At 36.9% G+C, this 27,838-nt stretch overlaps 3 protein-coding genes across 3 annotated transcripts in view; 2 read left to right on the top strand and 1 right to left on the bottom strand.

Moving 5' to 3' along the window:
• Positions 1 to 288: 288 nt before the first annotated feature.
• LOC143458856 (uncharacterized) overlaps positions 289 to 27,838 on the top strand; it is a 42,878-nt gene continuing 15,328 nt past the window's right edge. The window contains exons 1-2 of the mRNA XM_076955734.1: positions 289 to 1,172; positions 2,170 to 2,238. Of these exons, the coding sequence (XP_076811849.1) occupies positions 1,158 to 1,172; positions 2,170 to 2,238 (84 nt within the window). The 5' untranslated portion in view covers positions 289 to 1,157. The remainder of the gene's footprint in view (positions 1,173 to 2,169; positions 2,239 to 27,838) is intronic.
• Positions 8,230 to 12,422, top strand: LOC143458862 (uncharacterized). The gene is made up of 4 exons (XM_076955742.1): positions 8,230 to 8,365; positions 10,247 to 10,402; positions 10,486 to 10,630; positions 12,096 to 12,422. Exons 1-4 carry the CDS (start codon positions 8,323 to 8,325, stop codon positions 12,199 to 12,201), a joined length of 450 nt encoding a protein of 149 aa, XP_076811857.1. The 5' UTR covers positions 8,230 to 8,322; the 3' UTR covers positions 12,202 to 12,422.
• LOC143458727 (uncharacterized) lies at positions 16,244 to 17,826 on the bottom strand. Its single transcript, XM_076955578.1, has 2 exons — positions 16,962 to 17,826; positions 16,244 to 16,854 (listed from the first exon to the last, which is right to left on the bottom strand). The coding sequence occupies exon 1, from the start codon at positions 17,824 to 17,826 to the stop codon at positions 17,032 to 17,034; it is 795 nt and encodes a 264-aa protein (XP_076811693.1). The 3' UTR covers positions 16,244 to 16,854; positions 16,962 to 17,031.

The following is a 27,838-nucleotide window of genomic DNA, read 5'->3' on the forward strand; positions in this document are numbered from 1 at the left end:
GCATCACAATAGGCCTTCCCTGCTGGTGATAAATCTCAATAAGCTTTTGTATTGTCCCATCACAATAGGCAATTAAGCAAATGTTCAAGCCTATTTCAAAAAGCAATGATAAACAGCAAAAATTTTTTTAAAACTCGTACTTTATGTTGCAAATTTCGAAGTTCTCACGGACCAACTGAAAACGTTTCGCGGACCACCAGGGGTCCGCGGACCACCGGTTGAGAACCAGTGAGTAGACTTTGTATTTGTGGTACTATTTAAAATAGTAGCGGTAAGGGAGCCGCTACAACAAGTTCGAAAAAATCGCTTGATAATTTCATAAACCCATAAAACTTTTTGAGACCTAATATAAAGCAAACGATCGCATTTATAAGTAAAATTGACTGTCTGTTTTGAGATTTATAGTTTCGGTCAGAATGTTAAAATATTTTCCACCCTGACCGCGATGTGCGATGTTTACCCTCTTTATGCATTGACCCTATGGACTTGGCGTTACGCCAACAAAAGTTTACACTACCCATAATGACATCACACAGATGTGACGTCCAACACAACAGAGAAGCGACGCTTTAATTGCCGTGAAAAATACTTTATGGCGGGAACAACTTTGTGCTCGGCTGTTGTGTTTTTATTCACAGTTGGGAGACAAACAATTGTTTGATGTTAGACTAATACTGTATGTGCGAAGTTACAAAATAATATATTTAAGCTTAATAAATAATATAAAATAATATATTGTCGATCAAAGCATGGTCAGATCGTCAATATAATCTTTGAACTGTGGTGGTATCAATTACATCGCACGTCACTAAACATCACACACCTGAACAACAAAAGTGTACCACTAACACACTCACACCACACCACTAACCTCACACACCTGAATAGCGAAGATATTAGTTCATCTAGGGACGACAATGGCGTGACGAAGGCATCTTTTGTAAACGAAATATGTTCTATTCTTTATCACGGTCTGTTGTAATCAGTTTCTGAGGCTGTAGGTTGTCTACGGATGTAGATTTTCTTGTAAATATTTGAAACATCAAACTATTTCCTTTTGTTTGTTTGTCTCGTAAGTTTTAGACATTTACAGCCTAGATTTTAATATCTGTTTTTTCTTGCTCAGCTTGTTAAATTGACTACGTCATCGCAACAACATGGCATCACCATCGGTAAGTGAAATCATGACGTCAATTATATTTGCGAAGTGTGGATGTATTTCTTAATTTGATGATGTCACAAAGATTGATATGGCTTCGCGAAATTTGTAATCTTCAAATTGTGAATAGGTGTGAAATTAGTTACTTATAAATCATTTTAATTTTTTGTTAATTGTTTGTCACTTGTTAATTTGTTTGTTTGATTATTATTGTTTGTTATTACTGTACTATTTAGTTATTGTTGATTATTATTGATTGACCATTTACTATGGCAGTTTTAACTTTTAAACTTTGACCAACTTTAATTTAACCACGTTTATTAACTGCTGCTGATATATTCAAGAAATGTCGAACACAACACACAAATGCTTTCATGATTCTCAGTAAATTGCAATCGGGATTAAAGCAGAGATTTTTTTAGTTTATTTCCTGAAATTGATTTCAACACCAGGCATCAGATCATAGCGAGGTAGATGGATTGTCCTTTATAAAAGATTTCCTGTTATTGTGTCCGTGTGTCCGCTTCTATTCGGCACCGGTTCAACTTACACAGCTTAACTAATTTCTATTGTTTACATCTTTTTTTGATTCTGTTCATTCAAAAGTTCGACAGTTTTTTACGAGTCACTTCGTTGTGACGTATGAATTCCTCTTGTACTTTTGTGAATCATTTGGTCGGTTAAGACTTCAATGAATTGTCAAGATCATTAAGATCTTTAGTAAATGATTTCGATCAATCTTTTGTGGTTCGGTGAGAAATGCGGTCAAACCCTCTTGATTCGCATATTATTGTGAGGATTTGGTTGTTTATAACCTTCATATTGTCTATGCAACATCATATCACAAACTTTTACGTTTGTTTGCTTAGTTATTTCGTGACGTAGCCTACACGAACCTTCAACCCAAGCAAGAAAAAATTAAGAAACATCTCCTTACATAAGCATTGGGTTGTCATTGGGAATAGCGTTAAAATTTGATTTTCTTTGTAGTAGAAATCTTGTCTTTGTAGACTTCCAGCCCAAGCAAGCACATCATGATCAGCTACAACTGGAGTGACTCGAAGGAGTTGGCGCATAAGGTGGGTTGTGCCCAGTTATGTTGCGATGTCTTGAAAATTTATATCAACTGTTGCTCGATGAATCTTCCTCGAGGGGGAGTCATATTTATTTAACCAATTGCGTGGAATCGTTTTGCTTTTTTATACATTCGATTATTATCATTGCCCAGTGACCAAGTTTAATTAAGTGGGGGCAAATCCAAAAACAAACTTGTATTAAATCAAGTATTAGTTGTGATTAAATATACTGGTGAAAGGATTTGTGCTGATATACTGTAGTGATTAAGCAGTTATTGCCACAAATCAATGGTAAACGCCGCCTAGTTCTTGCTTATTGTGACGTAGATGGCGGCCATTATAGTATTACGTCACAATAAAAAAATCAACGGGTATAACTGAGATATTTAAATCAAGTATCAACAGAATATTTTATGTTACTGACAAACAAAATAAGGCATCATAATAGATTGCTTTGTAACAGGAATGTTTTTCGTGATATAAGGCGAAGCGAACTTACAGCTTAATCTTCATTTTTGTTGCTACCCTAGTCCAGTAGCGATAACTGTGGTGTGGTCACATTATGATGTGATCAGCGAAACATGCGACGTGAAATGCGTAAACGTTTGCGTGGTATCTGCGCAACATTACAAAAGGAATTTTAACTTTCATTTCAAAAAAATGTAAAATACGAGACCAGTAGTAAATATAAACTGAATCGCTTTTTACACGCGCCACAGATAACATGCAAACATTTACTCATTTGACGTCGCACGCTTCGCTGATCATGCAGACGTCATATCGAACTAGCCCAGTGCGTAGGATTTAAAGCATAAAAACATACAAACTGGGAAAACGTTTTTCAATACTTTCGGCACGACCTGCTTCACAGAACGCTTGTACACTTGTATAAAAAGAATAAAAGCAGCAGGACAATTAGCATTGTTACGTAAACGCCATTGAAAACAAATTTACATTCAAACCTTAACTCGGTGAGAGTCTGGTCCGTTCAATACGCTTTAGCTAGCCTAGCACTACTATAGTATACCACACTTAATTCAAACCCTATTCATGGAGCATACATCTGCCTTCTCCATCATACCAGTAGGCCGACATTGCGACATAAATTTGGCAATAACTGCTCAACTACTACGTATTATTGAACATTCTTTCTGCAGCATTCTTACTGACAACTATTCACCCTTTCCCAAATACCGTCGAAGAGGCAAAATATTTTCGATCGCTTATACTTAACAATGAAAATTATCAACTCGCTTTGATTCATTTTTAAGTTGTAAGCGTTTTTGTATTCGGACTGTAAAGATTAAGCCGCCCAGTTGGGCAGCATATGCATTCATATACAGGACGAAAAAAATATTGAAAAGATGCTGTTCAGTTTTTATTTCACAGTAATTTAAATCTTACGTACTGTACTGGGCAAGTTCGATACGAAGTCACGTTACGTGGTCAGCAAAGCACGTGAAGTGAATACGTAAGAGATTTGTTGCTTCATCAACTTGACATGGATTGTTCTAGATCCATGATCGTTTGTCTGATGCTGGGTACCAGGTTTGGATCAACAAGGGACAGATGAAAGGAAATATCTATGAGAAAATGGGGCAAGCAGTTGAGAATGCTCACGTGGTTCTGATGTTCCTTTCTCCTAACTACGAGACCAGCGAAAATTGTATAAGGGAATCTTCGCTCACAACTGATTTGGCAAAAAGGATCGTCCCAATTCGAGTCCTTCCTGATGAATACCAGCTTTCAACCAGGCTTCGTGAGTATGATATTCTACGATATATGTAGATCTATAATCTATGATAATCTATAGGAATATCATCAATCGTAATAAGCTGCCTGAACCTGTCCATCTAAGCAATAAATTCTTGCCTTTTTTTCCACATAACTAAAGATGGCGTTTAATTGTTCTAATAGTTTTATTTTGTTCCCTTGTTGACCTCATTTCTGAGGAGAAATTAATGTGGTCGCCTTTAATTAGGAGTTAGTTATCCCTAAAGTTTTTGGTCAGCTTTTTCTTGTTAGTTTTATGAGTGCAACGTTGCCATAAGTTGCTCATTTCAACATTTTGCTGTTATACCAATGTTGATAATTGCAGGTTTGCTGACACAAGGCTTGACCTACTACAACTTCAACAATGGATCCTTTGATGACAATTTCAACCAACTTCTTCATGAGATAGGTGGGTTTCGCCTTGAAATATTACTTTCTTCAAATTTCCCAGATACTTTGTCCATATTGCCAACTGAAAACCCCAACTTCTTGTGGATTTATTTAAATTGTATATGGAGGACACTACGACCTAAACTGTAAATTGTCGTTGTAGATTAATCAATCATCGACTCGGTATAGATGTTGATAATAGCAGAATAATAATATTTGTGCATGTGTATACTATTATTTGATGATCAGTGGATGACTACTTCTATCAGTATATGCTTGAAAATATACATCAACTACTTTGGTTAAGGTTTGTTTTTATTTTTTGTTTTGTTTTAGAATCCATTCCTGGTATAGAAATGACAAGAAAAGTGGAAACTAAACTTCGTAAAATGAAAATTGCAGAAGTTCCCGGTAATAAGTTATTTTTTAACATGGTAACAACATTTTTAAGTTATTACTTCTGTTAACAACTAAATAACTAAAACTCAAACTGATTCACCAACAAATAGAAACAAAATCCTTTATTGTTTGTGAATAAATTTCATTGATATCTCAAATCAAAGGTGAATACTTACTCTACATCTTAATTGCTGTCCCCAGAGAGTGAAATCTAAATCATCATGTACAAAATTTTCAATCAAGATAACAAAGTTCGACAAAAAGCGACTAAACTAATCCAGACTTTTTTCTAAAACGGTTTAATGTCGATTGCTTGTTTAGGCTGCATTAGTGTTCATTAAAAAACAGTTCTATCGAACTCTTTTTTTGTTTTTGTGTTTACTTAAATTGAATTATTTCGGTTTCCTTTCAACTTCAACCACTACACAGACACTGGCTGTTGTATATTAGATTGTTAACTTTATGCAAGATTTTTTTACCTTTGTTACGAATCAGGAATAACAAATCAATCAAGAAGCTGTAAAAGAAAATGTGCTATTTAATCTCCCTCCTTATTGTCAAGCATTATGTTGATGACGCAATAAAGGATGCTAGATTTGACGCAAATATCGATTTGATAAAATAATCTTTCCTTCCCGTGTTCTGAAAAATCATTCGCGTATCGACTTTATGATAAAAGTTTCATATGCGCCTGTGTTAAACTCACTAATGCTGCAAAGGTGGAAACCATGAGGAGATATTTAATGAAAACTCCAACCGTGGTTATAATATTTGGTCACAACCAATGCCATCACGTCACTATTGGGAACATATTGACCGCGTTCTTGACGTTGATAATGACAAGAGGAAAAATAAGCTTATTCTACACAGTACTTCGAGTTAAACAAATTTAAGTTCGTGACCTAGTGAGATCCGAGTTAATGATCTTTCAGTGTTTGCTGTAATTTCTTTAACAGATCAGTCTGATGAGATACTTGTCATTGGTAGATCGGGTTGTCCACAAAGTGTTGTCAAGTTCAACACCAAGACAAAGCAGTGGAGTAAAATGCCGGTATGTTTGCGTTTTAAATGCTTTGGTTTACAACAAGCGAAGTCTTTATACTGTCATAGACATACGTCCTTTTTTCACAGCATTGTGGCACTTACAAAAAAGTTAAATGCCAACAATGTTCATCTGTTTGGTCATGACCAATTCTAACCTTAGAATAGGTGGCGTCTTTTTATCAAAAACACCTGGCACAGAAAGATGTCACCAACAAGAATTAAAACTAAAATAAACCAGTTTTCCAAAAGTTTGAAAAATGGCGAGAATTCTCGAATTTGAATGCAAAGTTCCAAGTGAAGCGACTGTGTGGAGGAAAACCCATGTTGCTGTTTGTAGCAGATCCATTGACCCCAACATGCCACTCAGGCATTTCCACTTTAAATTTACGTTTTGTTGCGTGTTTGATTTTATCGCTGCATCAAGACATGTTTTCTTTTCAACTTTGCTATTTTATTATCTTTACCATTTCACTTATTACTAGGTCACCTATGTCCAACCCAAATACCTTAGTGGAATTAATTAAAAAACAAAACCAAAATGGAAAACCGTCGAAATGGCTCAGAGAAAGCAAAACTCCACCTCGCTCCACTCTGCTCGTCTTGCTCTTGCCATTGTGAGAAATGGAGCAAAGTCTAAGATCATTTATTTGTCACAATGTCTTTTGTTACAAATAAATGTAAATGACATTTGGTGACCGGCAAGATGCTCATGCACCTTCAAATTTTGCCTCCTTACTCGAGTATGAACTTAATTGGGGCAAAATAGAATTGCCGAAACAACAATAATATACGTTACCACGTTAAAGTGTTTTAATTATCGCGAATAACCATTTTATTTTAAAAGCACAAAATTCATTTATGAGTTGGCAAGCTGCTAAGAAGAGTGGATGTTAAAGTTATGAGCTAACAAACATTCTTTGCGGTCGTGGAATGTCGTGGATTGTTGTTTCTTGCTCGAATCGATTGTTATGAATTGTCGCCTGCAGAAAGTTTATACCTGTGTTGTTATGTGCCACTGTACAATCCCCTCAACCACATAACTTTATTGACCATGTCCATTGGCCATCATTTATTCATGTTGTGTTGTTACCTGCAGATAGTTTTTGTACCAAGCCATCTCCACTAATAACATCATATCCAGTATTTAGTTGATATTGTTAGTAAATTCACTTCAGTTGATGTTGACTTTATGCAATAATGTTTCATCATACAGGATACAAACACTGCTCGGAGATATCCATCTGCTGTAAATTACAATCAACAAATTATATTGATGGCTGGTGGTAAAGGAATGATTAGTACTTACTACAACTCTGTTGAGATGTTGGACTTGAATGATGAGAATCCAAAGTGGGATAGCAACTTGCCTGCTATGGGAAAAAAGCGATGTAACTTTGCATCAGCTTTATTGAATGGTAAGTTATTAAACTATCATAACAATAATATAGTTAATAAGTTATTATGGCGTGCAAGTTCAAGTTCCTGGAAGTTATAGACAGTGATGGTGGGCAACCTCTCTTGTCTCTCACGCTCTCCCTCGCTGAAAAAAGGCTTTTATTCGCGCTTATCTTCTTTTATAAAGAAAAGAACTCGTTTTGTCGCTCACGTTTCCGCTCTTTTTGGCGATTAAAAATATTTTCACTCCGGCTCGTTTCAAGACACCAATCGCATTCGTATGTTGCAAACATCGTATTTGCTTTGTAAAATGTGTGTCCAACTGCAGCTGTAATTGCCTATCATTTATTTGTTGTAAATGGCCTAGGAAATTTGATGGAATCACATGCTGAAGAGTTTTCGGGCACACTTGCCGTAAATGATTAATAGACGATTTGAGTTTTAAGACGCTTCAACGATTGTAGATGCCGATGTTTAACAAATTAACCTTCTACACTTTCAAACAGTGTTGCGCTTAATTGACAATAAGTAAAACACTTATGTAATTACGTAACGGAGCTGCTGTTACGAACGTTTGTTACATGTTATTAAATTTCGTTAATACGCGAGGAATTAGGCGAGGATCCGTCGTCTTCCTCCAGTCACTCAGCTTGTCTTTTTACGTTTGCTGATTAATTTGTTTTAAATTTTAAATTTTATTTTTATTTGGTCTGGATTTGAAATTGATCACCAGAACCACTGAACAGGAGCAAGCTTACTTAAATGCCTTGCCCAAGGAGATTACTATGGTAGGATAGCGCCATCGAGTGTCGAACCAGGCGCATAATTGCGATTCTGTGCTCCACCACTCACTAATCTTGTGAGATAATCAACAAAGTTTTTGACAAAATACTTCAGTTTAGACTTCATTGGTTCAATAATTATGATGTCATAGAAGGATGTAACAAAAACCTTCTCGTATAGATATTCACCTGATTGTGTCTTGTAGGTCTTGTTTATTGTGCTGGTGGTTGGAATGACACTGGTCGTCTATCATCATGTGAAAGTTACAATCCTGAAGAGAGGAAATGGTCTTCGATAAGGAACATGAATATAAAGCGAAGTTGGCTTGCGTTGGTCAGTGCACGAGGTGAGTTTATGATTTTGATGTTTCAGGTAAAGTAAAGTGTTTAAAGTAAACTTTTGTCAAAGTTGTCGAAGTAAATTGAGAGATCACCAATGGTTCGTTTCCACATTGATAAAACTATACCGGCACCTGCCCGGTGATCGCAGTATACGTGAAACAGATACTCACGTTCTTATTCGCACATTTTTTTTGATATCGTTCATTTTTACGATACAGGTCCACTTAAAAACGCAAAAAGGTGCACATAGTTGCTGTTTTCTTATTCTCATTCGTGTTCATGTCCGTGTTGTAACTCCTTGATATTCGTTCTTACGAGAACATGGCCCTCAGAGGAATCCAGACATTTGGATATACTCCTAAAAGTTTAACTAAACATAGCTACTTGGCGTTCATCATCACCATCAAATAGTTTGGTGGCAATAACACTTTTTACTTCTTAGCGCTGTTAAGCGAGTTCAACTCGTTTCATGAGCGCACTTCTCTCAAGTGTTTCCAACTCGGGTTTTCCCCAACCCGAAACCCGGATTTTTCTACCCTTTTCTACGACACGAAACCTGGGTTTCAAAATGTAAACATCCGGACTTTTAGACAAATCCAGGAAAACTTTGGCGTTCACAATTTTCAAACAAAATGGCGTCGCTGTATACTATTTACGCAATTTATTGTTTGGTATTAGGCAATTGTTTCATCACAATATTTAGTTTGCGCAATATTTGTACTGGTTACCTTGATATTAATTTGTAAATAATAATTTGATGCATTGATCGAGAAAGTTTTCTCATGTCTTTAGGATGCTGAGGTTACGCAAAGTTCATGAGAAAATTGGACAACCAAAATGATTGTTGTAAAATAAAATTGCCGAACTAATGAAATTACGTAAAGCCGATATAACCGAAAATGAAAACATGAAAATATTCACAGTTCTGCCGGGATCAACAAAAATGTATTAATGAATTGAACGGATACGAATTACAAAAATTCGACTGTATTACAATAATGTTGATTTTACCTTAATATTGAGTTAGTTTTCACAAAAACATCCGCTTTTCTCAAAACCTTAAAAAACAACCAGGTTTGTCACTTACACCGGGAACCCGGGTTTTGAAATTTCGTCCCTAATTTGAAAAACTACTTTTCTCTCGTTTAAAACGTTTTAACAAAAAAAAAATTCAAAGCGAGTTCACGCTGCCTGGTCGTGTCAAGTGAACTCGTTGACGAGCTTGGAAACCTGTTGAGACATTTTATGCCAATACCACAAAATATTAATATCTCGATTGGTTTTATGGAAACGGAAAATTCATGCATAGGCTTAATCACTTACTTGAGATAGTATTTTAAAAAGATTTAAATAAGTTGCCCTAACCCAGTAGCCTTCATATCGCATTGCGTGTACTCATTTTTGCGTAGGTCGTTGTTCTGACACGCGTCGCTGACTTAGCTCAACTCACTTAGGCTTACTCATGTAAAAAGGTTGATGACGTGTCACAAAGAAAAGCGCAGAAACAAACGATGTGGTCTTTTGTGTTCAAGAGTTTAATCGATGCAAAATTCAGCTCAGAGTTTAATCGCAGCTCAGAGAATAGAAAATCAAGCTGTTGGTCACGTGTTAAATGTTGTATGATTTCAAATGACAGTCTGTGTGACGTCACAGATACCGTGCTTTCCAGAAATTTCTAAATTTGGCGTCTGGAATCATATTCCATGTATTTTGAAACAAATTTATAAAAATCAACAAAAGATAAAATAATTGAGCAACGGAAATTGGTCCTAGAAAATTTCACAACTGCGAAGGATTTGACTTTCCTTCATAAAGTGCTGGAGCAATAATGCTCGAATTTCAAGCACAAGTGACGTGTTTAATTGATAGATGGTTGATTTTGAAAGGTTTGCTTTATGCGCTTGGGGGATGGGATGGTAATACAACAAACACAGCAGAATGTTATGATCCACGAAACGGAAAGTGGGAATATATTCCACCGATGAAAACCTGCATATATGGATTAACTGCTGTTGTATTAAACAACGAAATATACGCGATAGGTGAGTCTTGCTGCAAGTGCAAATATCTTTCAAATTTTAAGGATATTTATGACTTGTCATGTTCTTTAAATGAATTAAATCAGGTGGATATGACGGTTCAAATCGTCTCTCTTCTGTTGAAAAATACAACCTGGACACGAAAACTTGGATTGATGTTCCATCTATGACTGAGGAAAGATGTGGTGGATCAGCTTGTGTAGTGGCTGGCCTTATATGGGTGTTTGGAGGGTGAGTAATTATAGGTATACATAATCACATTATTTTAAATTTATATCATTTAATTTATATATTATAATACCATATTATAATGTCTGCTGCAGTAATTGCCTACCTGGAGTCTATGAACCACTAGACTAGATGAAGGTGAATGTCATGATGAGTTTTGGGAAATGAATTTAAAAAATTTGTTTCATTAATATGCTCAGTTAATCTATGGCTCGAACAATGACAGTTTAAAATTCCAGTGATAATTTTCTCAGTAACAATTTCTTAATGTAAATTACAACTGGTGGGGCCGCTCAATTACCAGTGTTTTAAAATACGGTTTCAACAGTGAAATAATTATCACATAAAAAGTGATAACTAAAATTGTCAATTGTTAGCTGATAATGAGATTGATTTTATAAAAGTTTGTAATAGCACTCCAGCATGCAGAACAGATCATTCGTAGTTAGAGACATGGAGAGTGACAGTTCTTCAAGCAGCGAGGAAGAATGTTTAGCGGTAATAGCTGTTGCTCTGACATACAGACAAATAAAGCACAGAGTGTGGGTTAGAAATGTGTTGAATAAAAAAGATATCAGCAGCTACAAGTTTATTGAAGAACTCGCTATTGGGTATAGAGAAACGTACATTAGATATATGAGAAGGACCTTTAGTCGTTCTAGTTATCTAGTTTTTAGAAAAAAAACCAGCACCAATACGAATTTTTAAATCTTTACCGAAAAATCCAGTGATAGTTATAAATTACTACCTGTGGAGCCATAACTTTATAGTGGCAATAGCAGGCTTCGGAAATGTTTTAATTGGTCACAAAGCCGATCTTGTGAAATGTTTTTTGGTCATTATGACATCATAAAGCATATTAACAATTGTATTATTGCTTTACCAGCAAATGCAAACTTCGCATAACAAGCGAAGGGGTTTTTACCTTGGCAGACGTAGCTTGTAATTGTCTGATTGTGAATAGTTAGACAGTCTGGTATGATTCGGCAGAAGATTTGCTGTAGTAGCTTTTCACCAATTTGGTTTCTAACTTAATCTCAGCCCCAGAATAATTCAAATTACGTGATAAAAAAACTAACTAAACATTATTGGCCCGATGAGATTGTGTGTCGTTTCTTTTATACGATTGTTTTGCGTTTATGTCAAATGTTTGAGTTCTGCAGAAATTGTAACTATAGACACCGATAAAAAATTGGATACGATAAATGGTCACAGTGATTGACCTAAACTTCGGTGGCAGCTGGTGGCGAGGTATCAAGTTGGCGTGAAGCCTGGATCACATTGTTTTGTAATCGTCTATTCCGAAGTGGATTACGTAATTTATTTATTATGATTAGTATATTCGGGATAACATGCTTCCAATTATTAACCTATATACAACCTGGTTCAGCTTTAATTTTGATTGACTCATCGTTTGTAATTTGTGTACATTTTGTGTTTTAAAGAGTTTACTTTATATATTTTATAGGTGTGATGGCAAAACAGTTGAGTTCTATGATCCAGCCACCAACAAATGGCAAGTATCGACCAACATGGACAGACAACGATGGTGTCCTTGCGTCCTTTCCATCTGAAGTTGATACTAAATGATCAATCAATGTTTTCTAATTTGTATAGAAGTACAATGCAATAGTTCATAAAGATATTTCCTTTCAATTAAATGTTGAGAAAATTATCAAGTTTATGAATTCATGGAATGTACGTAATGTTACCGGCCTTTTCTTATGCTGGTTCGAATAGACCTGCAGTTAAACTGTAGAATTGTATTTGATAAAATAAAGGGTAAAAACAGGCACGTCTGCTCACAGCTCAGGCAACGGTAAAACTGACACGTTCGCCAACTATCAAGGCGCAATTACAAACATCAGCGCCTCCGGCCGAAGGCAGAAACACAAGGCACAAACACGTCAACCGAGCATAACACACGTAACACTCCTCCCCCTCCAATAAATTTCTCTTCGACATTAGCATAACTGGCTATAAGCTAATATATGGAAAATAAAACGACAAATTGCAATATAATCACGAAGCAACCTCTATACTTCTGTTACCCAGATAATGTGTTAATCTTGAAGAAAATTGTCGACCACGTATGCCACAGTGGGCCACAAAAAAAAACTTTACAAAAACGATTCCTCAAACACAGCAAAACGGTGCAGTAGCGAAAAAATTATGATTATCACACCAATAAAAACAAACGGAAATCAAGGTAAAGCATTTCTATGTAAATAATATAAATACAAACATTACATTGAAAACCACAGCAAAATTTTAAATAACTTGTCATAAAAGAAATTCAAACATTTTTTGACTATACCAAAACAATAGTACAAACACAATAAAGGTGGGTTACAAATAATCCTTCATGCCAATAACACAACAAAAGGTATAAAAACGTGAGATTGATAGCTAAATTAGACGATATATAACAGATCCGAAATAAAATACCATCATACTTGGTATATGTGAAACTGTGGTATATATAAAACACAAATCATAGGAAAGTAGTCAACAACATAGCATCAAGCATCACACAATAAACAATTAATACGTTTCGACGTCTGGGTAATGAATAGTGCGACGTGGGCTTCGGCGAAGTCGACCGTTATTTCGGGAGTTGCAAACGTTATTAAAATTGTTACTCTCGTGATGATTTGCATTTGATCGGTTAGGCCTATTAAAAAAGTAAGCTCCAGTCAAGGGCATGTCTAGTTGCTGGGGGACATCTTCTGGGCAACTAGCTTGATTATAGGAAGGCATCCCTGTATGATGGTCTCCTCTGCTTAGCTTTAGCCTGTTAAAATGTACTCTTAACGTACGTTCGTGGTTGCGAATCAGATAATTTACCGGCGGAAAAGTCTCAACAATTTCGTAGGGTCCTGAATAAGGGAGGTGAAACTTTCGCTTTTCATCTTTTGATATGACAGTGTTTCGCAGCATGACCTTATCTCCTACTTGAAACTCAGCTTGTCTCGATACCGACTTGTCGTAACGTTCTTTCATGGATTGCCGACGTTGGTCGAGTCTCGTTTTCACGACTTCGTGGACAAGTCGCATACGGTCTTGTAAATCGAACATTGCCGATGATGATGGACGACTTGAAGGCTGTCCAGTCATCAAATCTGCTGGTAATCTCAATTCTCGTCCAGTCAGAAGGAAATGTGGAGAAACACCTGTCTCTTCGTGTCGACTGGCGTTATAGGTTGCACAAATTGAGGAGAGGGATTTATCCCAGGATAGTGGATCGCGCTGGACATAATTCTTCATGATGGAAAGGATGGTTCTGTTGGCTCTTTCAACCGCTCCGTTTCCAGAAGGGTGGTATGCTGTAGTTCTTGACTTCTTGCAGCCGAGAAGATCAATAAGCTCTTTAAACAACTGGCTCTCAAAGTTTCCTCCTCGGTCGCTGTGAATCCGCTCCGGAACACCATGAATCGTCATCCAGTTATGATAGAGAACAAATGCTGTTTCTTGGGCTGTCTGTGATGGCATAGACCAAGCCTGCATATATTTAGTGTACATATCAGTGGCTACCAGTATGTAACGATTTCCTGAATGTGTCACAGGAAGTCCTCCAAGGACGTCAATCTCTATTCTTTGCATCGGCTCCAACTCCTCGGAAGGTACCAAGGGCGCTCTTGGTGTTTTAGAAGGAGCTTTACGTAAATCACAGAGTGTGCAACGCTCACAATACTCACGGACATCCGTTTTCCAGCGTGGCCAGTAAAATCGTCTTGAAACTCTTTCAGCTGTTCTATCAACACCCATGTGTCCTCCTCCATGTGATGCGTCATGTAACTCTTTCAGGACTCTCGGACGCATTTCTTTAGGAACCAGTAGCTGAAGACGTTTTCCTTCCAGTGTGTCTTCCAGACTGCGGTACAAGCACTGGTGTACTAAAAAAAACTCTCCAAACAAAGACCAGTAATGTCGAACCTCACTGCTCAACTTCTTAATTTTCTTAAAAGGGGGTCTTGCACCGGATCTAATCCAACCTAGTACTACGAAAAGATGTTCGTCGGACATTTGAGCTTGTGAAATTTGATCAGGAGTCCAACCGAAACCCTCACGAAGATCAATACTTAAAACACTTTCCGTTGAGGTCTTACAGGTTTCAAAGTTTTCTTCAAATTCAAACGGATACCTCTCAGGATTCACTTCGACGCTATTAGAATCACTTGTTTTGCTGCTCTGTGGCCTTCTGCTAAGTGCGTCTGCATTGGAGTGCTTTGATCCAGAGCGATGTATTAATTTAAAATCAAAATCAGCCAATATTTCAAACCAGCGCGCACATTGACCGTATGTCTCTTTTGCTGTCCACAGCCACCATAACGAAGCGTGGTCCGTGCGAAGAAGAAAAGGTGTGCCAAGATAACAACGAAATTTCTGCACCCCATAAACAATTGCCAGAAGTTCCTTCCTCGTGGTGGAATAATTTCTTTCTGCTTTCGTTAAAGACCTACTTGCGTATGAAACTGGGTGCTCTTCACCATCTACAATCTGTGACAAAACACAGCCGAGCGAAAAATTTGAAGCATCTGTATCGAGGATGAACTGCTGCGTAAAGTCCGGGTATCTCAATACTGGGTTTGTCACGAGTGCGTCTTTCAACAAGTTGAATGAGTGTAAACATTTATCATTCCAGCCGAACTGTTTTTGAGGCTTCGTCAAATCGTACAGTGGGGCCGCAATTTTGGAAAAATCTCTGACAAACTTGCGATAGTATGATGCGAGTCCCAAAAACTGCCTTACATCCTTTATCGACGAGGGCACAGGCCAATTGGAAACCGCAGAGATTTTCTCCGGATCGCAGGATACACCAGATTTTGAAACTACATGACCCAAGAATCTAACTTCTTCTTTGAACAAATTGCATTTAGTCGGTTTAAGTTTGAGGCCACCTGCAACTAATCGGGAAAGCACGTCGTCCAAGTTGCGCAGATGATCTTGAAAGGTGCGTGCATATATAATGATGTCATCCAGGTAAGCCAATGCACCATTCCATTCAACCCCATCGAGCACAATCCGCATCAAGTGCTGAAACGTGGCAGGTGCGTTTGCTAGTCCGAACGGCATAACATTAAAATCGAATAAACCTCGATGACAAGTAAACGCTGTTTTTTCACGGTCGCCTTCACTCATCGGTATTTGCCAGTAACCAGATTTAAGGTCTAGTGTGGTGAAATATTTGCACTCCGAGAGTTGATCCAAACTGTCATCGATCCGTGGCAAAGGAAAACTATGCTTCTTAGTGCAATTATTGACAGCCCTGTAGTCAATGCAAAACCTCGTATTACCGTCCTTCTTTTTTACCAACACAACTGGGCTAGACCAAGGCGATTGTGAGTGACTAATAACGTTATCATTTAACATGTCCTTTAGCAACTCATCTACCTTTCGTTTGTTTTCTTCTGACATTCTTCTCGGGTGTTGGCGTATGGGTGCAGCGTCTCCCGTGTCGATACTGTGAGTAAGAATATTGGTTTTGCCAAGATCACGTTTAGAGAGTGAAAACGCAGCTTTCCGTCTTCGAATTACTTCGATTACAGCTTCCCGCTCAACATCGGACAAATTAAGATCATTTAGATGCAGTTGTTCAACGAGAGACGACACGTCATCATCGGTCGCTGGCTTGTCAACCTCTTCCGATATACAACATAATGAGTAGGCATTAATGTACGAAACATTTTCGCCAACAATTGGTATTAAATCTGCAACAGTTGTCCCAGCCGGAATGCATTTGCTTTTATTCGTAAAATTGGCAAGTCTAACTGGCACCAAATTTTCCTTAGTTTTTGTTACGTAGTTTGCGCCTAAGATTTCGTATTTGTCTAGTAGGCTTTCAGATCTCTGTATAAAAACGTTGTTAGACTTGGACTTTGTCGGGCGTTTAACACTACAGGGCAGCACAACCTCAGTAAACGCGGGGATAAGCAGTGACTCAATTAATGCAATCGATGAACTGTGCAAAATACCTGGTTCTCTCAATAGTGGTAATGTTCCTCCACCAGCCTTGAGTGTCATCACATCATAGTCAACGATGCAACCATGGTCTTGAAGAAAATCCAAACCCAGAATGCAAGACTCCGACAAGTTTTCCGCAACAAAAACGTCGCGAGTGGCCTCTATTCCGGCAACGGTGAAGTTTAGCTTTGCTTTTCCTGCCATCGCGATAACGGTTCCGCTTGCGCCAATAAATCGAACATTTGAAGGGCAGTCATTTAAATCTTGAGCGGAACATTGTTGGAAAGCCAAATGGGATATGACGGTAATTGATGCACCAGTGTCAACAAGCGCAAACAAGGGCTTACCATTAATGATAACGTTAACGTACCTATGTTGTTCTGCAGAGACGGTATGTAGGTTGTAAGTGACCAATTCTCGTTCTGGCTGTGGTGATGGATTCAGGGGCGGACACCTGTGCCCGCCCCGTTGGCGTTTCCCTGGCGGTTGCGTTGAAGACAATATCGACTGATGTGTCCTCTTTCTCCGCATGTAAAACACGTGCGTGATTCCCGGGGGCGAAAGGGATGATTGTGGTTAAGACGAGACCTCCGCGATATCTCCGATAGTGATTCACGCAAGGTGTCAACTTCCTGCCGCAGACCCTGGATCATTTGCTTCATTTCCTCGCAAGCTGATGGGACCTGCTCGATTGGCTGTATTTTGGAAACGTGTTGTTGCACATGCGCTGGTTCCATCATCAATAGCTTTTTGACAGCATCTAAAAACTTTGGACACTGCACCTCCATGTTGCACGTGACCAGCCTTTCTGCTTCATGTTTGTTACGCAGTCCAGCTATTAAAGCGTTATACAAGACGTCATTCTTCGTACCTTCATCTTCCGGTTTCGGGTATGCAATTGCTCCGAAATTGACAAGGGCGTTGACGTAACTTCGATTAGTTTCGCCGAGAGCTTGGGCTCTTTGTATAAGCTGCTGTTTAGCCTTGTTACGTCGAAGCGAGCAACAAGTAACTTCCTCAGCTTTGGACTTTAGTTCTTCATAGTTCATGGTGCCTAACCGTGCACCGTTGCATATCATTTCCAGCTTAACATCTTCAGGTAAACTCACCATAAAAGCATGTTTTCGAGCAGCTGCTGTTGCGTCCACACTGTCGCAGAAACTTTCAAACGTTGATAAAAACGAGATAAAACTTTCTCCAAGTTCAAACTTCGAAGGAGAGCAAAAAAAATTCATCTTGGATAAAACTCGGTCACCCTCTTGCTTCACGTTTTTTAACTGCAGGTCCTGCCGTGCTCGCCAAATGTTACCGGCCTTTTCTTATGCTGGTTCGAATAGACCTGCAGTTAAACTGTAAAATTGTATTTGATAAAATAAAGGGTAAAAACAGGCACGTCTGCTCACAGCTCAGGCAACGGTAAAACTGACACGTTCGCCAACTATCAAGGCGCAATTACAAACATCAGCGCCTCCGGCCGAAGGCAGAAACGCAAGGCACAAACACGTCAACCGAGCATAACACACGTAACACGTAATTCAGGAAGCTTGAATAAACATATGAAATGAGTGACTGTTAAGAGATTTTGTATCATAATTAAATGACAGGTTTTATTCCTAAATAAGTTGGAAGATTTTTTAAGGTTTGAAAGAAAACTGCAGGAAATTTTTCAAAGCATCTCTCAATGGAGAAAATTGCTTGAAAATTCGATCTTATTCAAATCGATACAACATGGGTGATCTTGTTCAAGCAGCTGAAACTTTCATTTCTAAAAATCTCGGAGCAGTTTTAAAAAGTGCAGATTTTCTTGAGCTTGGAGTTGATGATGTCAAGGCTATGTTGAAGTTGGAAAGTGATGAAGAAAACTTAGAATTGGAATGTTTTTGACTTATAATGATTTTTATGCAGTATCTAAATCAAACAATTTGTTTTGATAGTTTTTACATCATTGTGTGAAATGCGGTGATTGCAAGAAGCTAATTGTAATGCACACTTTCATGTTAGAAATGTTACACTGCGGTATATTATTTACATTTCCAGAAATTGTGCATTACCCTGTGCTCTATTTATAAATGAAAGTGAAGAGGCATTGCTAAAGTTGTCTGTTTTTAGACAAAGCATAAGATGTAGACTGGCTCATATATGCATGAATGGCCTTGAATGTTTGTTACAAGATTTTGCAAGACACTTCTTATCTCGAATAAACTAACGAGATTTAAATTTTCAAATATTTTTGGCAGTTAATATAATTTCGCTATTAAGTTAAGACAATAAATCAAAATATTAAATGGCGTTGTTCAAACTATCTGCAATGTTTCATTTCTTCAACCAATTTTTGACCATTCTTAGCTTTAACAAAGATCATATCATATATTTGAGATAATATAATAGTACATATGATGTCACCCTAACCTTGATTAAATTTCAGGATTCGATCGATGAGGACAAGTACAGGAGTGTAGTTGCTTGGGCACTTCATGATTTCGATGAAAGACGGAAAAACTTCAGTGATTTGTTTCATCTCATTCAACTGGAAAATTTGTCGAAAGATTTTTTGATAAAAGTTGCTCAAAAGGAGGTACCTTGCATAATTTTTTGCACACATTGCTTATTTCTTTGCATCATCATGCATCATGCACCAAGTTTTGTGTTAATTTTTGAAAGAAATTAAAAATTGTTATAGGGTTGACGTGTAGTACTGCTACTTTATGTTACGAGTCAATGTTGAAAAATTTAAGTTTAAAAATGTTTTTGTTTGCAAAAAGGCGCACATGGCGACAAAGTATATTTTCGTAATATGTAAAGTACTTACATGGTTCAATTTTAATTATTTAGAAATTGGTTTGCAACTCCACGGATTGCATGCAACTTCTTGTGAAATCACTCGTTTCTCGACTTTCTGAAGCTCCACCTTGTAAAGCAAAACCTGGTGAGAGAGCGGTTAATCACTTAAATTGTTTTGACATGCGTCCAGTTTTTTGTCAGTGGTTGTCCAGGCTTCTCTGTACATATTGGTTTTCTTAAAATAAAATTTGTTTGTATCTAACCCTGTATAATGTTTCATGGTTTTGACAGTGCATAAAATTATAAGGCTTTGATGAAAGCTTTGAAATAAGCTGTACATTAATATAAGTTAACTCTTTGCTAAACAAAATTATGGCAATATTGAGCTGTTGAACCAATAATATTTAATATACTGGACCAGGATGGTAATGATTAAGCGATTAGTGGTAGTAGCAACAGCAGCAGTAGATTTAACAACTGAATTTCTTTGTTGTAACAATGCTTGAAACCAAATACTACTAATCGAATACATTTTTCTAGGTCAGTCTGATGAGATACTTATGATTGGTGGCTTGAACTGCCCACAAAGTGTTGTCAAGTTCAACACTAAGACAAACCAGTGGAGTAACATGCCGGTATGTTTGCTTTATAAATGAATTTGTTTCAATTAAGAAGTGTGATTGTGATGTCATATACATATATGCTTGTTGTCACAGTATTGTGACACTTTGCAATGAGTTGAAAGCATAATTTGTTCCTCTGTGTCTGTGTGTTCATGGCCAAGTGTGACTCAAGATAAGATCGTTATGTTTTCTGTCAGTAACAATTGGATCGGGCAGATTTCTCTCATAAGTAAATATAAAATAAACTTTTATTCAAGAGATAAACAGATGAAGTTCGAACTGAAATATTTTTTCAATTTGTTGTGGTTGCAGAGCAAAGTCATCAAAGCAATTAATTAATGCAATTATTAGAACAATTAAAACAAAGCAATTATTATGCAAATGATTAAAAACGTGAAAAGCGGCGAGAATGATCGAATTTAGAAAAGTGTCCAAGTGAAACAACTGCTTTGAGAAAAAACCATGTTGCTGCTTGCACTAGATCAGCGGTTTCCAATCTTTTTACACCACAGACCTGTTTCATGCAAACTAATCGTTGCGCGGATCGACAAAGCTAGTTTAAACATATAACAATGAGACGGGCACAAATTTGTTGATACGCAAACTCAAGTACACCCTTATACGGTGTTATTTCGAATTTACCTGAAAATTTTTTCTGTCTAATATAACTGTCTACTTTTAACAACGTGCTTTGCCTTCTTAACAAACACTCAGGTTTTTGTTGAAAAACACAGCATTGGAAACCACCGAAATGCGCTCCGAAAAGGCAAAACTCCATCCATGCTGCTCGTCTTGCTCCTGCCATTGTGAGTAATCGAGCAAAGTTTAAGATCATTGTTTTGTCACATTGTCTATTGTTAAAAATAAATGTAAATGACGTTTGTTGCCCGGCGAGTTGCTCATGCACGTTCAAATTTTACCTCTTTAAGCGAGTGTTAACTTAATTTGGATAAAATAGTGTTACCGGCTTTTTCCTAGTACTGGTTCGAAGAAACCTGCAGTTAACTATAGGATTGTATTTCAAAAACGATGAAAACTAGGCACGTCTACACAACCGTACCCGTATCGGTAGAATCTCATCATCACTCGTTGTAGCAACAGACAAGGCGCAGACAAATCGACAAGCGCTTTCATCCGGAGGCAGACAAGACTGCGGAATGACAAATCAAGCGTAAAACAACGTAACAATAACTAGTGCCAATAGATAGTAACAAGTAGTAACAAGGTAGACAAGTAACAACGTAACAATAGAATTGACGGAGAAGCAAGAATATATTGAAATGTTAAAGTGTTTTAATTATCGCGAAAAACTATTTTATGTTCAAAACCCAATAATCATTTTGAATTGACAAGCTGCTAAGAAGAGTGAATGTTAAAGTTACGAGCTAACAAACATTCCTTGCGTTCGTGGAATGCCGTAGATTGTTGTTTCTTGATCGAATCAATTGTTATGAATTGTCGCTTGCAGAAAGTTTATACCTGTGTTGTTATGTGCCACTGTACAATCCTCTCAACCACAAAACTTTATTGACCATGTCCATGGGCCATGACTTATTCATATTGTATTGTTACCTGCAGATAGTTTTTATACTTAAGTCTGGCCAGTCCATCTCCATTAATAACATCATATCCAGTATTTAGTTGACATTTTTAGTAAATTCACTTCAGTTGATGTTGACTTTATGCAATGATGTTTCATCATACAGGATACAAAAATTGATCGGGGATTTCCATCTGCTGTAAATTACAATCAACAAATTTTATTGATGGGTGGTTGGCCACTGCTTGGTCCTTACTACAACTCTGTAGAGATGTTGGACTTGAATGATGAGAATCCAAAGTGGGATAGCAACTTGCCTTCTATGGGAGAAAAGCGAGGTGTATTTGCATCAGCTTTATTGAATGGTAAGTTATTATGACGTGCAAGTTCAAGTTCATGCTAATTATAGACAGTGATGGTGGGCAACCTCTCTTGTCGCTCACGCTCTCGCTCATCGATGAAAAAAGCCGTTATTCGTGCTATATTCGTGTAGGCCTATACCTTCTTTTATAAAGAAAAGAACTCGTTTTGTCGCTCACATTTCCGCTCTTTTTGGCGATTAAAAATATTTTCACTCCAGCTCGTTTCAGGACACCAATCGCATTCGCATGTTGCAAACATCGTATTTGCGTTGTAAAAGCTGTGTCGAACTGTAACTGGAATTTCTTATCATTTATTTGTTGTAAATGTCATAGGAAATTTGATGGAATCACATGCTCTAGAGTTTTGTTTCCGGCACACTTGCCATAACTGATTAATAGATAAATAGAATATTAAGAACCTTCTACTAATATTCACCTGATGACTTGTAGGTCTTGTTTATTGTTCCGGTGGTTTTAATGACACTGGTCATCTATCATCATGTGAAAGTTACAATCCTGAAGAGAGGAAATAGTCTTCGATAAGAAATATGAATAACAAGCGAACTTACCATGCATTGGACAGTGCACGAGGTGAGTTTATTATTTTGATGTTTGAAGTAAACTTTTGTCAAAGTTGGCAAAGTAAATTGAGAGTTGCCAATCACCAATCGTTCGTTTCCACATTGATAAAACCATACCGGCACCTGCCCGGTGATCGCGGTTTACGTGAAGCAGATACTCGCGTTCTTATTCGCTTATTTTGCTTGATATCGGTCCTTGTTACGTCACAGGTCCACTTTAAAGCACAATAAACCGCACAAGGTTGCTATTTTCTTACTCTCATTCGTGTTCATGTCTTTGTTGTAACTCCTTGATATGAGTTCTTACGAGCACATGGTCCTCAGAGCAATCCAGACACTTAGATATACTCCTAAAAGTTTAACTAAACATAGCTGCTTGGCGTTCATCATCACCATCAAATAGTTTGGTGGCAATAACACTTGTTACTTCTTAGCGCTTTAAGCCAGTTCAACTCGTTTCATGAGCGCACTTCTCTCCCGAACCCGAAACACGGATTTTTCTGTCCTTTTCTATTTCTCGAAACCTGGGTTTCAAAATGTTAACATCCAGATTTTTGGACAAATCCAGGAAAACGTTGGCCTTCACAATTTTCAAACATAGCAGAGTCGCTGTATAGTATTTACGCAATTTATTGTTTGATATTTGGTGATTATTTCATCACAATAGTTAGTTTGCGCAATATTTTTACTGGCAACCTGGGTATTAATTTGTATTGCGTCATAAGCAGGAAAAAAAGAAACTTTGTTAATTTGATTAACAAGCAGAATATAACTTGGCACTTCAGACCTTTTATTTACTTAACACGAGCTTTCGCAAGCTTGAGCTCACATGATCAGGTGGACTATAAGTTATGAATTGCGAAATATGCAAACAAGTAATAACACACTGGCACACACAGTGTATTCTCTGTAGGGCTTACAAACAACATAAAAACACCATCAACTAAACATTTAAATTACATTTATTGTACAAACTCACACATTCATACAATTAAAATGCGTTGATCGCGTAAGTTCTCTCATGTCGTTGAGTCTTTATGCTGAGGTTTACGCAAAGTTCATGACAATATTTGACAACCAAAATGATTGCTGGAGTAAAAGAAAATTGCCGAACTAGTCGAATTTGGCAAAACCGAATTGAACGAACCAGAAAATTTGAAAATATTCACAATTTTGCCAGGATCGACAAAAATGAATTTATAAATTAAACGGAGACGAATTGTGCAAATTTCACTATATTACAATGATGTTGATTTTACCTTAATTTTGAGTTGATTTTCGCAAAAAGTTCGTTTTTCTCAAAACTCAAAAACCGGGTTCATCACTTATACCCGGAACCCGGTTTTTGAAATTTCGTCCCGAATTGGAAACTACTTTTCTCTCGTTTAAAAAAGTGAAAAATGAAAACGATTTCCGCGACTGTCTGGTCGCTTTCTTGAGAAAAAATTGTGGCGTTTAGGAATTTTAGAAATTTATTTTACTTCAGGTCCAGACGATGGTCCAGTGTTGTTGCTGAACTTTGAAAAACGTTTCAACTTACCAGGAATTAACTCATGTAAATAAATATCAAAACGAGTAGAAATATTTACCCGCACGTGACACGCGTTGCTGGCTTGACTCGACTCACTTAGGCTTACTCATGTAAAAAGGTTGATGACGTGTCACAACAAAAAGCGCAGAAACAAACGACGTGGTCTTTTGTGTCCAAGAGTTTAATCGATGCAAAACGCAGCTCAGAGAATAGAAGATCAACCCGCGGGTCACGTGTTAAATGTTCTATGATTTGAAATAACAGTCTGTGTGACGTCATAGATATCATGTTTCCAACAATTTTAAATTTGGCGCCTAAAATCATATTCCGTGTATTTTGAAACAAATTTACAAAAATCAGCAAAAGATAAAATAAGCAACGGAAATGGTCAAAGAAAATCTCACCACTGCAAAGGATTTGACTTTTCCTTCATAAAGTGCTGGAGCAATTATGCTCGAACTTCAAGCACAAATGACGTGATTGATTGATTGATGGTTTATTTTGAAAGGTTTGCTTTATGCGCTTGGAGGAAGGGTTAGCAACTATGCAACAAACACAGCAGAATGTTATGATCCACGAAATGGAAAGTGGGAATATATTCCACCGATGAAAACCTGCAGATCTGGATTAACTGCTGTTGTATTAAACAACGAAATATACGCGATAGGTGAGTCTTGCTGCAAGTGTAAATATCTTTCAAATGTTTAAGGAGATTTATGACATGTCATTTTCTTTAAATGAATTAAATCAGGTGGATATGGTCTCTCTTCTGTTGAAAAATACAACCTGGACACAAAAACTTGGATTGATGTTCCATCTATGAATGAGGAAAGATGGGATGGATCAGCTTGTGTAGTGGATGGCCTTATTTGGGTGTTTGGAGGGTGAGTATTTGTATGTATACGTAATTATTATACGTAACCTTATTGTTTAATTTATATATTATGATTTCATAAATGTACTTTTACTAAGAGCTAAATGTCTGAGGTCCATGAACCACTAGACTAGATGAAGGGAAAGTCATGATGAGTTTTGGGAAATCAATTAAAAACATTTCATTTCATCACAGAAATAATTATCACATAAAAAGTGATAACTATAATTGTCAATTGTTAGCTCTGAAAAGGTTGATTTGATCAACTGTCGGTTCGATAAAGTGTCGTTCGATAAACTGTCTTTCGATTAAGTGTCGCGTCACGATATGAGAATGACCTCTATGACAATTTAATCATCACCGGTTGTGTCACAACTAGCAATTTTAAATTGTCACTGAGTGAAATTGTCAGCGATCAGTGCGTTTCAGTACCAATACGAATTTTTAAATCTTTACCGAAAAATCCAGTGATAATTTTAAATTACTATACCGGTGGAGCCACAGCATTATAGTGGCAATAGCAGACCTCAGAAATGTTTGAATTGGTCATAAAGCCAATATTGTTAAATGTTTCTAGGTCATTATGACATCATCGAGCAAAACAATTATGTTATCTAGCCAAATGCATTCTTCACATAACTAGCGAAGGAGTTTTACTTTGTGGAAGTAGCTTGTGACTGTCTGATTGTGAATGGTTAGGCAGTCTGGTATGATTCGGCAGAAGATTTGCTGCAGTAGTTTATAACCAAGTTGGTACCTAATTTAATCTCAGTTCCAGAGTATTTCAAATAACGCGATAAAAATCGTTTTTGGTTCGCTTTTCTGTTTATTATGGTTAATATATTCTGGATAACATGCTTTCCAATAATTAACTTATATACAACCAGGTACAGTAATTATTTTGATGGACTTATCTATCATTTTGCCAACATTTTGTGTTTAATAGTTTACTTTATATATTTTATAGGTGTGATGGCAAAACAGTTGAGTTCTATGATCTAGCCACCAACAAATGGCAAGTATCAACCAACATGGACAGAATACGACGATACCCTTGCGTCCTTTCCATCTGAAGTTTTGTTGGATTTTGATTTCTTTATCTGGATGTGTTTGACAGTTCATTTAATTTATTTAGTGATTCGTCGAAATCTTTTTTATCTTCATTGTTTTATTTGCTAATTTTGATCAGTAATCATTTGGCATTTAATTTTGACGTCATAAGAGCGATCATTCTGAAATTTGATGTTTTGTGCTTGGGAATTCTTTTACGTCGTTTCCGTCAGCTTAAAATTTTTTAATCAAATTTGTCGTCTTAAACTACTTTGTTTGTACAAACGAATATTTGATTTCAATTAAATGTATTTCCTGCTTTTATTGTCTGTCCTTTAAATTTATAAAATTTATTCCAGTATATCTTTATATTTCCATCTATACAATGTCTCTCTACCTTGGATGTCTCAAAAAATGAAATTGATCTAAATATGGGCTCATTTCCTGTTGATATTGATCGAATATTTTAATTTTAACCCGATGTTTATTTCCTTTTCGTTTTTTAACCCTTATTATAAATTTTCTCAAACGTTTGTCTGTTGTTGGTTGTTTTCCTCACATGACGTTATTATCATTAGTTTAATTATTTCGATTCTATGTGGGTTGTTTGATTATTGTAGCTAGATTGTGATTTTTTTAAATTCATTTTAGCATCGACCTTATTAATAAAATGATAATTTATGCCTGGAAATCATACACTTCAGCAATGACAGTAGTAATAATACAAGCGCCAGATGATACTTGATACACTTTAAACAGTAGTTCAGCACTTTCAAACATTTGCCTTTTCATAATAAGTTAATCAATAAGTCAAAAGTTATAATTAACCAATGTACTACAGTATCCATGCATGTGGAGGCATCTGCTTTATAATAAAAACCGATTACTTGCTGGGCAGTGAAGTGAACATTCCGTTTTGAAATTAAAACATTGTTAATGTTAAAAGCTGTACTTCGCTCATGCTCACCACTATTAGTCAGCTATAGCAGGTGCAACTACAATTATCTCTGTCCTCAAATAACAATCGCCTAAACGTCGCATTTTCTGTAACGAATTAAAAACAGTTATAAATTAAAATCATCTTAGTTAAAATAAAAGGAAATTGAAAGAAAAACTTTCTAGGAAAAATCAAAAAGTTTACAAAATTTCGCCACCTCCAGAAACAAGGCAAACGAACCCCAAGTTGATTTTTAGCATCTCCTTGGAAAGTTTCCCAATACTTTATTTTCTTGATTAAAAGCAGCTCTTGAATAGAAACCACCCTTGAATAGAAGCTAGTTACTCTTAACCTCGGGCAAATCATTTTTAAAAGATTTTCATCGCTTGTCTTGACACACCCAAGTTTTGGTGAACGAGTTAACAATATGGAAGATTCGCTTTGACCACCTTACATGTTGGGTCATTATAGCCCAGACGGTCAAATTTAATACAACTGAAAATTAAAATGTGTTTATCTGATCGTATACAAGTCATTGTTAGGACAGCTTCTAACCAGCAATAATCTACCCCTTAAGATGAGATTCGTCAATATCGAGAAATAGCCGCGAATTATCATCAACTTCACTGATTACCTCGCTCGATTCGGAATGACAGTCGCAAGTCGGCAAGTAACATTGACGGATTGCTCTGCTATACGTCCAGTAGCGTAGTGGATTTGCATATGATAAGATAAACACATATTAATTTCCAGTTGTTTTATTAAATTTGAAAGTCTGAGCTATAATGACCCGACATGTAAGGTGGTCAAAGTGAATCTTCCATATTGTTAACTCGTTCAACAAAACTTAGGTGTGTCAAGACAAGCGATAAAATCTTTTAAAAATAATTTGCCTGAGGGTAAGGGTAACTAGTGACGTAAGTCTACGGTATGCAACCAAATACGGGGATGTTAACAAAGGAAAGGTA

The sequence above is a fragment of the Clavelina lepadiformis genome, chromosome 5, assembly GCF_947623445.1.
Source record: "Clavelina lepadiformis chromosome 5, kaClaLepa1.1, whole genome shotgun sequence".
In the NCBI taxonomy this organism is placed as follows: domain Eukaryota; kingdom Metazoa; phylum Chordata; class Ascidiacea; order Aplousobranchia; family Clavelinidae; genus Clavelina; species Clavelina lepadiformis.